This window comes from Panthera tigris, chromosome A2 (assembly GCF_018350195.1).
Source record: "Panthera tigris isolate Pti1 chromosome A2, P.tigris_Pti1_mat1.1, whole genome shotgun sequence".
NCBI lineage: Eukaryota > Metazoa > Chordata > Mammalia > Carnivora > Felidae > Panthera > Panthera tigris.
The window spans coordinates 16,816,390-16,829,659 of record NC_056661.1 but is presented as its reverse complement, the minus strand read 5'-3'; the positions used below and the strand labels follow the sequence as shown (position 1 = coordinate 16,829,659).

Sequence of the window (13,270 nt, the reverse complement as noted above, 5' to 3'; positions counted from 1 at the left end):
TGTGAAGACATCTTCAAGCAGACCAACAAAAGCACTGTAGAAATCCCAGAAAAAGAAGAAAGAAAGGGACAGAGAAAACATTTGAAGAAATAATGGCCTAAAACTCCTTAGGTGAAAGACGTGAAACTTAAAAAACTCAAAGCAGGATGAACTCAAAAGACCCACACAAGACACACTGTAGTCAACTGTCAAAAGCCAAAGACACGGAGAATCTGGAAAGCAGCGAGAGAGAAGCGACTCATCACATACAGGGGATCCTCAAAGAGATTCTCAGATCTCTCACCAGGAACTCTGGAGACCAGAGGCAGTAGATCCATACATTCAAAGAACTGAAAGAAAAACGCCTGCTAAGGCGCCTGAGTGGCTCAGTCAGTTAAGCATCCAACTCGACCTCAGCTCAGGTCTTGATCTCAGGTCTTGATCTGAGTTCAAGCCCTGCACTGGGCTCCACACTGGACATGGAGCCCTACTTTAAAAAAAGACAAAGAAAAGAAAAAAACCCTGCAAACAAAAATCCTATATCCAGCAAAACTGTCCTTCAAAACTCAGGAGACATTAGGACATTCCCAGATCAACAAAAGCTGAGCAAATTCACTGCCACCAGATCTACCCGGCAAGAACTGCTAAAACAAAAGGACACCTTATAGTAACCTGAAGCCCAATGAAGAAATAAAGATCGCAGTAAATGTACATACGTGGGCAATTATAAAAGCTAAAATTATTTTAACAAAGATGTGTGACTCCACTTTTTGTTTTCTACATAAGAGACTAATATATTTCAAAAAAAGGAAAAAATTCAATTTATACACAGTTTACCTCTTTAGTATATATAAACATGGCCATTGGGGCACCAGGGTGGCTTAGTCAGTTGAGTGTCTGACTCTTTATTTTGGCTCAGGTCATGATCCCAGGGTCATGGGATCAAGTAGCACATTTGGCTCCACACTGGCTGTGGGGCCTGAGTAAGATTCTCTTTCTCTCTGCACCCTCCTACTGGCACATGCTCGTGTGCTCTCTCTCTAAAATAAAACAAGAAAAAAAACCAAAAAGCAATTATCCCTGCTTTGGGAGAAAGATACAATCTCCTACACTTTGAAATTGTAAGTAAAATTTTTATTTCAACTTTTTGTTATTCAAATAGGAAAAGTGGTTTTTAACTTCTTTGAAACAGAGTAGTGAGATATTTCACCTTTTGGACAAATTTGCTAAGAACAGTGTCACCTTCTTTAAAAGTCAGTTAAGTTCCTCTATTTCAACATAATAAAGGCCATATGTGAAAAACTCTTAACTAACATCGTATCAAACTGGTAAAAGCCTGAAAGCTCTTCCTCTATGACTAGGAATAAGACAGGCTTCCCACTTGTACAACTTCTATTTAACATCATACTGGATTGCCAGAGCAATCAGGCAAAAAAAAGAAATAAGAGGCATCTAAATTAAAAAGGAGGAAGCAAAAATTATCTCTGTATACAGACATGATTTTATATATAGAAAGCCCTAAAGAGTTCATAAAAAGCCTGTTAGAAATAAATTCAGCAAAATTGCAGAATAAAAAAATCAGTACACAAAATTCATTTGTTTGTATATAACCACAATGGACAATTAGAAAATGAAATTAAAAAAAAATTCCATTTACGATAGCATCAAAAAGAATTACACAGAAGTAAACTTAACCAAGAACGCAAAAGACTACAAAATTTTGCCAGAAACTTTAAAATTAAAGACATAAATAAATGGGTAGATATCCATATTCATGTATTAAAAAAATTTAATACTAAGGTGGCAAACCTCCCCCAAAATGATCTACTTTTTTGGATTTTTGATCCTTAGGGATTCACTGAAATCCTTATCCGAATCCCAATGGCATTTTTTGCAGAAAGAGAAAAATCCATTCTAAAATTCATATGGAATCTCAAGGGACTCCAAAGAGCCAAGACAATCTTGAAAAAGAAGAACAAAGCTAAAGATTTCACAATTAATTAAAAAAACATTTTTGTAAATGTTTTATTTTTGTGTGAGAGAGCACGTGTGTGCGGGCGTGCCAGTGGGGGAGGGGCAAAGAGAAAGGGGGACAGAAGATCTGAAGTGGGCTTCCAGGCTGACAGCAGAGAGCCCGATGCGGGGCTTGAACTCATAAACCATGACATCACAACCTGAGCCAAAGTCAGACAATCAACCAACTGAGAGTCACCCCGGGGGCGCCCCTCACAACTGCTAATTTCAAAACTTATTACAAAGCTACAATAATTGAAACAATGTGATACTGGCATAAAGAGACATATATACCAATGAAAGAGAGGAAAGAACCCAGAAATAAACCCTTGCATATATGATGTTATGAGCTGAACTGTACTGCCCCCAATTGATATGTTGAAGTCCTACCCCCCTCATTATCTCAGAATGTGACTGTATTTAGAGATAAAGCCTTAAAAGAGGTAAAGTAAACTGAAATTATACAAATGGGCACTAGTCCAATAGGACTGTTGTCCTTATAGGAAGAGATTAGGACACAGACATGCACAGAAGGACAACTATGTGAAGATACAGCGAGAAAATGGCCATCCACAAGCTCAAGAGAGAGGCCTCAGAAGAAATCAGCCCTATCAACACCTTGATCTCAGACTTCCAGCATCTAGAACTGTGAGAAACTAAATTTCTGTTATTTAAGCCACAGTCTGTGGTACTTTATTATGGCAGCCATAGTAAACTAATACATGGGGTCACATGATTTTTGACAAGGGTGCCAAGACCATTCAACAGGGGACAGTCTTTTGAGCAAACGGTGCTGGGAAAACTATAATCCACATGCAAAAGAATGAAGTTGGACCCTTACCTTATACCATTTACAAAAATAAACCTAAAATGGATCGAAGACCTAAATTTAAGAGCTGAAGCTATAAAACTCTTAGAAGAAACAAAGGAGAAGAAACAAAGGAAGGACATCTTTGTGACATTGGATCTGGCAATGATTTCTTGAGTAGAACTCCAAAAGCACAGGAAACAAAAAACAGATAAACAGGACTACATCAAAATGTAAAACTTCTGACTATCAAAGGACACAATCAACAGAGTGAAAAGGCAACCCATGGAATAGGAGAAAATATTGGCAAGTCATGTATCTGATAAGGAGTTAATACCCAGAATATATAAAGAACTACGACATAACAACAGAAACTCTGTTCAAAAATGGGCAAAGGACCTGAATAGACATTTCTCCAAAGCAGATACACAATACATGAAAAGATACTAAACAACACTGATCATTAGGGAAATGCAAAATCAAAACTACAATGAGATACCATCTCACATTCCTCAAGATGACTACTATAAAAAAGATGGAAAATAATGCATGCTGGCAAGGATGTGGAGAAACTGGAACCCTTGTACACTGTTGGTGGAAATATAAAGGTGCAGCTGCCGTGGAAAACAGTATGGAGGTTCCTCTAAAAATTACAAATAGAATTACCATATGAACCAGCAATTCCATTTCTGGATATATACTCAAAGAATTGAGGGCAGGGGCTCAAACAGATATTTGTACATGAGCATTACACATACAACCCATCCACACCCACGGTGGCATTATTCACAATAGGCTAAAGGTGGAGGCAACCCATGTGTCCATCAATGGATAAATGAATAAACAAAATGTGGTATGTACATACAATGAAACATTACTCAGCCTGAAAAAGGGAAATTCTGAAACATACTAAAACACAGAGGAACCTTGAGGATATTTTGCCAAATGAAATAAGCCAGTTATAAAAAGATAAATACTATGTAAGTCCACTTATGTCAAGTAGTAAAGTAGTCAAATTCACAGAGACAGAAAGTGGAACAGTAGTTACCAGGGTGTGGGAAGCAGGAATGGGGATTTGTTGTTTAATGGGTGCAAGGTGTCAGTTTTACAAGATGAAGAGTTCTGGTTGCATGACAATGTAAACGTACTTAACAACGCTATACACTTAAAAATGGTTACGATGCACACACACAAAATGCTTAAGATGTGGGACTCATCAAAATAAAAAGCTTCTGCACAGCAAAGGAAACAATCAGCAAAAGTAAAAGGCACCTGACGGAATGGGAAAAGATATTTGCAAACGACATATGAACTAAAGGGTTAGTATCCAAAATCTGGAAAGAACTTATCAAACTCAACATCTAAGTAACAAATAATTCAGTGAAGAAATGGGCAAAACACATGAATAGACACTTCTCTAAAGAAGACATCCAGATGGCCAACTGACACATGAAAAGATGCTCAACATCACTCATCATCAGGGAAATACAAATCAAAACCACAATGAGATACCACCTCACACGTATCAAAATGGCTAACATTAACAACTCAGGCAACAACAGATGTTGGTGAGGATGCAGAGAAAGAGGATCTCTTTTGCACTGCTGATGGGAATGCAAACTGGTGCAGCCACCCTGGAGCATAGTATGGAGGTTCCTCAAAAAATTAAAAATAGAACTACCCTACGGCCCAGCAATTGCACTAGGTATTTATCCAAGGGATACAGGTGTGCTGTTTCGAAAGGACACATTCACCCCCATGTTTATAGCAGCACTATCAACAATAGCCAAAGTATGGAAAGAGCCAAATGTCCATCAATAGATAAAGAAGATGTGGTGTATATATATACAATGGAGTATTACTTGGCAATCAAAAAGAATGAAATCTTGCCATTCGCAACTACATGGATGGACTAGAGAGTATTATGCTAAACGAAATTAGTCAGAGAAAGACAAATATCATATGACTTCACTCATGTGAGGACTTTATGATACAAAACAGATGAACATAAGGGAAGGGAAGCAAAAATAATATAAAAACAGGAAGGAGGACAAAAACATAAGACTCTTAAATATGGAGAACAAACAGAGGGTTGTTGGAGGGGTGATGGGAGGGGGGACGGGCTAAATGGGTAAGAGGCATTAAAGAATCTGCTCCTGAAATCATATGCTAACTAACTTGGATGTAAACTTAAAAAATAAATAAAAGTAGTTTAAAGTTCAGTTAAAAAAAAAAAAGGCAGTTGAGTAAATCTGATTTAATATTTTAGATCTAAGAAAACATGGCAGGTTTAATCCCTAAGGATTGCAGATAGCTAGGTAAAATAATAATGATAGCTAATACTCACTGAGTGCTTACTGAATACCAGACAATGGACCGATACTGGATTATCTCACCTAATCCACACAATGATAAAATGAAGTAAGGATCATCGGGAAACCCATTTTTTGGACAAAGAAACTGAGGCTAAAGGAGTTCTGAGAAATTTCTGGAAAAGGAGAGGCAGACTGGTGGCTGTCTGGACTGGGAATAGGGACAGGGAATGACCACAAATGGGCAAGAAGTTTCTTTTGGGGATATCACAAATGTTCTAAAATTAGACTGTGATGAAAGCTGCATTAACTCCATAAATTTACTAAAATTCATTGAACTGTACACTTAAATTGAGTAAATCTTATGGTATACAAATGATACCTCAATAAAGCTGTAAAAAACAATGTTTAAGATGCTAAATTTTACATTACCTGTATTTTACCACAATGAAAAAAATTTTTTAATATTTTTTAAAAGTCAGGTAAGTTCCTTGTAATAAGGTTTCTAACAAATTACAAATAATATATTTTTATATATTATCTTCCTAATCATTTTATGCACTGTTGTTAAGACGTGTTTCCCCCTGGGATTTTTGTTGAAGTCTGAAGGTCTGAAGTCTGTACTGGCTTGACTGAGCTCAGGTCTCAGAGATGTACATACATGCTGTAAAAATCATTAGCTGTTAGTATTTTCTTGTCTATCACCGGCCACATATCTAAGCAGTCATCCTTGCAATAAACCAATAGTACTCGTGACTTTTTAGTACACAAGTGACCTGTTAACTTTGGATGTATTTTCAATTAGACTACCAACATTTTTTTTATTTTTTATTTTTTTAAATTTACATCCAAATTAGTTAGCATATAGTGCAACAATGATTTCAGGAGTAGATTCCTTAGTGCCCCTTACCCACTTAGCCCATCCACCCTCCCACAACCCCTCCAGTAACCCTCAGTTTGTTCTCCATATTTATGAGTCTCTTCTGTTTTGTCCCCCTCCCTGTTTTTATATTATTTTGGTTTCCCTTCCCTTATGTTCATCTGTTGTGTCCCTTAAAGTCCTCATATGAGTGAAGTCATATGATTTTTGTCTTTCTCTGACTAATTTCACTCAGCATAATACCCTCCATTTCCATCCACGTAGTTGCAAATGGCAAGATTTCATTCTTCTTGATCGCTGAGTAATACTCCATTGTATATATATACCACATCTTCTTTATCCACTCATCCATTGAGGGACATTTGGGCTCTTTCCCTACTTTGGCTATTGTTGATAGTGCTGCTATAAACATGGGGGTGAAGGTGTCCCTTCGAAACAGCACACCTGTATCCCGTGGATAAATGCCTCGTAGTGCAACTGCTGGGTCACAGGGTGGTTCTATTTTTAGTTTTTGAGGAACCTCCATACTGTTTTCCAGAGTAGCTGCACCAGCTTGCATTCCCATAGACTACCAACATTCTCTATATCAGCTATTCAGAAATTAGTACTAGCAAGGACTGGTAAAATGTTAACCAAATAGAAAAATGTATGGATAGGATCTGCGATGGAGGGGCACCTGGCTGGCTCAGTCTGAGGAGACTGCAATTCTCGATCTCAGGGTCTTGAGTCTGAGTACACATTGGATGTAAAGATTACTTACAAATATATAAATAACTAAACTTAAATTGCTCAGTTGCTTTTCTCTACACCAACTCTTAACAGGTGAAAAATATATATAATAGAATGGGGAAGGACACTCAATAGCAACAACAACCAAAAAAATCTGGAAATAAACTCAACAAGACATGTGAAAAACCTACATGAAGGAAATTTTACTGAGAAGCCTGGGGAGGAAAAAAAAAAAAAGATACACACACACACACACACGTGTGTGTGTGTGTGTGTGTGTGTATGTAATATATATGAAGAAATGCAGAGAAGAGCAACCTCATAAAGATATTAATTCTATCTCATCAACCTGTAAGGTGTATGAGCTCACAAAATTCCCAACACTATTCTGCAGAACTTGACAAAAAGATTCTAAGTTCATTGAGAAATACTCATTTGAGAATAGCCTTGGAAAACTTGAAAAAGAAAAGTTATCACCAGGAATTAGTCTTAGCAGATAGAAAAACTACAATAGATACAATATTTAAAATACTGTGGACCTGTCACAGGCAGATACATGGTGGAAGAGAACAGGAAATTCTGAAAAGACTTAAAGTATATATAAGAATTCAGTATAAGAGTGTTTCCAACAAGTAGAAAACATATGGAGAAAAAGTTAAAGTACAAGCTTCCCCTTACCTATCATATACTTAAATATATGTCATATAAAGACTTAAGTAAAAATCAACCAGTACACGTACTAGCAGAACATATGTAACTGCTCACAATTTTACATGGGTGACAAAGCTTTTCTGGGTGCATAGCAAAGCCAGGTAAAAGGAAGGATGGGATGGACCTTACACATTTATATATAAAATCTGAAGTGTGCACTAAAAACATAATAAACAAAAACAATGAACTGAAAAAAATTTGTATCATAGAAGATAAAGGAGCAATACCATTAATGTGTGAATAAGTCTTATAAAGTAGTAAGAAGAAAGGTAAAGGCACACATCAGAGATATTGCAGGTTCAGATCCAGACCAAAACAATAGAGTGGGTCAAAATGAATTTTTTGGTTTCCCAGTGCATATAAAAGTTATGTTTATACTACACTGTAGTCTATTAAGTGTGCAGTAGCATTAGATCTTTAAAAAGTTCATACCTTAATTTAAAAGCACTTCATTGGGGCACCTGGGTGGCTCAGTCGGTTAAGCATTCGACTTCAGCTCAGGTCACGATCTCACAGTTCGTGAGTTCAAGCCCCACATCGGGCTCTGTGCTGACAGCTCAGAGCCTGGAGCCTGCTTCAGATTCTGTGTCTCCCTCTCTCTCTGCCCCACCCCTGTTCATACTGTGTCTCACTCTGCCTCTCAAAAAATGAATAAATGTTAAAAAAAAAATTTTTTTTAAAGCACTTTATTGCTAAAATGCTAACCATCATCTAAGCTTTCAGTGAGTTGTAATCTTTTTGCTGGTGGATGGTCCTGCCTCCACACTGATGGCTGCTGACTTGATCAGGGTGGTGGTCACCGATGGCTGGGCGGCTGTGGCAATTTCTTAACCAAGACAACAGTGAAGTTTGCCGCACTGACTGGTTCTTCCTTTCAAGAACGATTTCTCTGTAGCGTGTAATGCTACTCGAGAACATCTGACCCACAATAGAACTTCCTTCAAAACCGGAGTCCATCTTCTCAAGTCCCGCTGCTGTTTTATCAACTAAGCGTACATGATACTCTAAATCCTTTGTTGTCATTTCAACAATCTTCACAGCATCTTCACCAGTATATTCCAGCTCAAGAAACTTGTTTTTGCTCATCCATCAGAAGCAACTCCTCATCCATTCAAGCTTGATCATGAGATCACAGCACTTCAGTCCCATCTTCAGGCTCCACTTCCAGTTCTCTTGCTGTTTTCACCACACCTGTGGTTACTTCTTCCACTAAAGTCTTGAGCCCCTCAAAGTCATCTGTGAGGGCTGGAATCCACTTCTTCCAAACTCCCATGAATGTTGACATTTTGACTTCTTCCCAGGAATCATGACTGTTCTTAATGGCATCTAGGATGGTGAACCCTTTCCAGAAGGTTTTCAATTTTACTCCGCCCAGATCCATTAGAGGAATCACTATCTATGCAGCTATAGCCTTAGAAATATCTTTCTTAAAGGGGCGCCTGGGTGGCTCAGTTGGTTAGGCAGCTGACTTCAGCTCAGGTCATGATCTCATGGCTCGTGAGTTCAAGCCCTGCATTGGGCTCTCTGCTGACAGCTCAGAGCCAGGAGGAGCCTGCTTCAGCTTCTGTGTCTCCCTCTCTCTCTACCCCTCCCCTGCTCATGCTTGTCTCTTTCTCTCTCAAAAATAAAAAAAAAAAAAACATTTAAAAAATTAAAAAATAAAAACAGGAGGGGCACCTGGGTAGCTCAGTCGGTTAAGCATCCAACTTCAGCTCAGGTCATGATCTCACGGTTCATGGGTTTGAGCCCCACATCAGGCTCTATGAGGACAGCTCAGAGCCTGGAGCCTGCTTCAGATTCTGTGTCTCCCTCTCTCTCTGCCCTTCCCCTGCTCATGTTCTCTTTCAAAAATAAGTAAACACTTAAAAAAATTAAAAAAAAAAAAAAAAAAAAAAGAAATGGATTTCTTAAAGAATAAGTTTGAAAGCCACAATTACTCCTTGATCCATGGGCTGCAGAACAGATGTTGTGTTAGCACGAATACAACATTTATCTTGTACATTTCCATCAGTGCTCTAGGGTGACCATGTGCATTGTCAATGAGCAGTAATATCTTGAAAGGAATCTTTTTTTTTTTTTTTTTTTTTTTTGAGCAGTAGGTCTCAACAGGAGCCTTAAAATACAGTAAACTACATTGTAAATACATGTGCTGCCATCCAGGCTTTGTTGTTCCATTTATACAGCACGGGCAGAGTATGTTTAGCATAATTCTTAAAGGCCCTAGGATTTTCAGAATGGTAAATGAGCACTGGCTTCAACTTACAGTCACCTGCTGCATTAGCCTGTAACAAGAGAGTCAGCCTGTTCTTTGACGCTTTGAGGTCAGACATTGACTTCTCCTCTCTAGCTGTCAAAGTCCTAGATGGCATCTTCTTCCATCAGAAGGCTAAGTTTTGTCTCCATTGAAAATCCGTTGTTTAGTGTGGCTGCTTTCACGAATTATCTTAACCAAACTTTCCGGATCACTTGCTGCAGATTCTACATCAGCACTTGCTGCTTCACCTTATATTTTTATGTTAGGGACATGGCTTCTTTCTTTAAACCTCATGAACCAGCCTGTGTTAGTTTCAAACTTTACTTCTTCACCTCTCTCAGCCTTCACAGAATTGAAGAGAGTAAGGACTTTGCTCTGGACGAGGCTTTGGCTGAAGGGAATGTTGTGGCTGGTTTGATCTTCTATCCAGACCACTCAAACTTTCTCCACATCAGCAATGGCTGATGTGGTTCTGTCATTAATCACGTGTTCACTGGAGGAGCACTTTTAATTTGCTTCAAGAACTTGTCTTTTCCATTCACCACTTGGCTACCTGGCTAACTGGAGCAAGGGGCCTACCTTTCAACTTTTCAGTCCATCTTGGCTTTCAACATGCCTTCCTCCCTAGGCTTAATCATTTCTAGCTTTTGATTTAAAATGAGATGGGGCGCCTGGGTGGCTCAGTCGGTTGAGCGTCCGACTTCGGCTCAGGTCACGATCTCGCGGTCTGTGAGTTCGAGCCCCGCGTCGGGCTCTGTGCTGACAGCTCGGAGCCTGGAGCCTGTTTCACATTCTGTGTCTCCCTCTCTCTCTGACCCTCCCCCGTTCATGCTCCGTCTCTCTCTGTCTCAAAAATAAATAACAGTTAAAAAAAAAAAAATTAAAAAAAAAAAATGAGAGACATGTGGCTCTTCCTTTCACTTGAAAACTTAGATGTTATTTTAAGGTTATTAACTGGCCTAATATCAACATTGTTGTGTCCCAAGGAACAGGGAGACCCAAGGAAAGAAAGACAGGGGAACAGCCAGTTAGAGCAATAAGACACACCCAGCATTTACTGATTAAGTTCAGTCTCATATGGAGTTTGTAGTACGCAAAACAATTACAATAGTAACATCAAAAATCACTGATCACAGATCAGTGGGGTGCCTGGCTGACTCAGTTGGTGGAGCATGGGACTCTTGATCTTGGGGTGGTGGGTTCTAGCCCCCCATGTTGGGTTATCGAGATTCTTAAAAACAAAATCTTAAAAAAAAACACAATAAAGCAAAGCACAATGCAAGGCATGCCTAGGGGCGCCTGGGTGGCTCAGTTGGTTGGGCTTCCAATTCTTGGTTTCGGCTCAGATCGTGATCTCTTGGTTTGTGGGTTCAAGCCCTGCATCCGGCTCTGCACTGTCAATGCATAGCCTGCTTGGGATTCTGTCTCTCTCACTCTCTCTCTCTGTCCCTCCCCCATTCTCACTCTGTGTCTCTCTCAAAATAAATACATAAGCTTTTTTAAAAAAAAGTCTTAAAGAAAAAACAAAACAAGGTATGCCTATATAGAATAGAAAAATAGGGGCACCTGGATGGCTCAGTAGGTTAAGTGGCCGACTTCAGCTCAGGTCATGACCTCACACTTCATGAGTTTAAGCCCCACGTCAGGCTCTGTGCTGACAGCTCAGAGCCTGGAGCCTGCTTCGGATTCTGTGTCTCCCTCTCTCTCTGCCCCTCCCCTGCTCGCACACTCTCTCTCTCAAAAATAAATAAACATTAAAAAAATTTTTAATGAAAAAAAATAGAAAAATGGGCAAAGGACATTGACAATTCCTAAAAGAAGGTATACAACAAACACACTGACAACTGTGAAACCTTACTACTAATGAAATAACTGAAAATTAAAATTAAATACCCTTTTCAACTACCAGACCACCAGAATTGAAAAGTAACAGCAGGAGTAGGCATGTATATCAGAGTTAGGGGTGCACATGAAAACAAGTGCATCCCATCTGCCCACTAATTCCTACAGAAACAATCCCATACGTGCCCAAGAATGCAGACAGGGATTATATTCACAATGCCAAAAACTGAAATAACCTAATGTTCTCTGAGACAAGACTAATTAAATTCCAGTGCAATGTGATGATTACAGGACATTAAAAATACTACTGTTCTACTTTCATCAATACAGAAACAAATCTACAATACATGAAGTGAAAAAAGCAGACCACATGAGCAGTCTGGGTGGTGTATGATCCTACTGTGGTTGTATATAGTACACACAGTTGACACTTACAACAGTGAGGGGGGTACTGGGTAGGGGCACTGACTCCCATGCAGTCAAAAATCCACTATAATTTCTGACTTTCCAAACTTAACTACTAATAGCCTACTGTTGACCAGAGCCTCACTGATAACAGTCAATTAACACACATTTTGTATGTTATATGTATTATACACTGTACTCTTACAATGAAACTAGAGAAAAGGAAGTGTTAAATCACAAGGAAGGGGCATCTGGGTGACTTAGTTGGTTGAGCACTGGACTCTTGATTTCAGCTCAGGTCATGATCTCACAGTTCGGGAGTTCGAACCCCAAGCCAGGCTCTGTGCTGACAGCATGGAGACTGCTTGTGATCCCTTCTCTCCCTTACTCTCTGCCAGTCCCTTGCACGCAAGCATGCGCTCTCTCAAAATAAATAAACTTTAAAAAAATCATAAGGAAAATACATTTATAGTACTGTACTATAAAAAAAATGCATATAAGTGGACCCACACAATTCAAACCCATGTTGTTAAAAGGTCAATCATATCATATATGTGTGTGTGTATATATATATATATATATATATATATATACACATATACACATGCACATATTTATATAATTTAACATACATATTTGTTATAATTATATATAGTATATAAACATACATACACATTTAAATATAAGTATATAAATTATATATAAATATGTATAAATTATAAAATATATATGCAAAACTTTCTGAGAAGGATTTTTAAGTTTATCTTTTACTTTTTACATTTTTTTTACTTTTTACATTTTCAAACTTTTCTATCATTAATTTTGCTGCTTTTACAGAGGAAAAAATACTAAATTAGAAGAAGAACACAGTTCCAGGTGGTTTCTTTACCTCCCTATCAAACCAATCCTGTTCATATGTGCATAAAAATACTATCCTCCTACCTGTCTGAGCAACTCCAGTTTCTTCAGTTCCTCATTATAGGCTTCTGGGTTCTCCCCATAATTCTTCAGGACAAACTAGAGAGAGACACATAGAGACACACACACACACATAGAGAGAGAGAGAGAGAGAGAGAGAGAGAGAGAGAGAGAGAGAGAGAGAGATATGTAAGCCAGGAATACAAAACACTCCCCGGCTCCCACTCCTGCCCAGAGTCCTTGGAAGTCACAAGTCAGGGCTCAGGATTGGGTCCAGACCCACAAGCATGAGCTTACCTCCTGGTCCACCGGGAACTCTACCTCAGTAACAGGGCAGCACTAAAAGCTGACCATGAGAGCCTCCACCTTTGAGCAAAATGGAAAGTAACACTGGATGACCCTGTGTGAACACCCTGGCT

General features: G+C 38.8%; 1 protein-coding gene across 4 annotated transcripts in view; it reads right to left on the bottom strand.

Moving 5' to 3' along the window:
- The window catches only part of PTPN23 (protein tyrosine phosphatase non-receptor type 23), a 35,299-nt gene that overhangs the window by 13,640 nt on the left and 8,389 nt on the right, over nucleotides 1-13,270 (bottom strand). For 2 of the 4 annotated variants that reach the window (XM_042978810.1, XM_042978813.1), the window contains exon 2: nucleotides 12,876-12,950. The exons of 1 other annotated variant lie outside the window; for it this stretch is intronic. In XM_042978810.1, coding sequence (XP_042834744.1) covers nucleotides 12,876-12,950 — 75 coding nt within the window. Of the gene's footprint in view, nucleotides 1-12,875; nucleotides 12,951-13,148; nucleotides 13,165-13,270 lie in introns of those variants that run through there. One more of the 4 variants, XM_042978812.1, reaches the window with a different exon arrangement.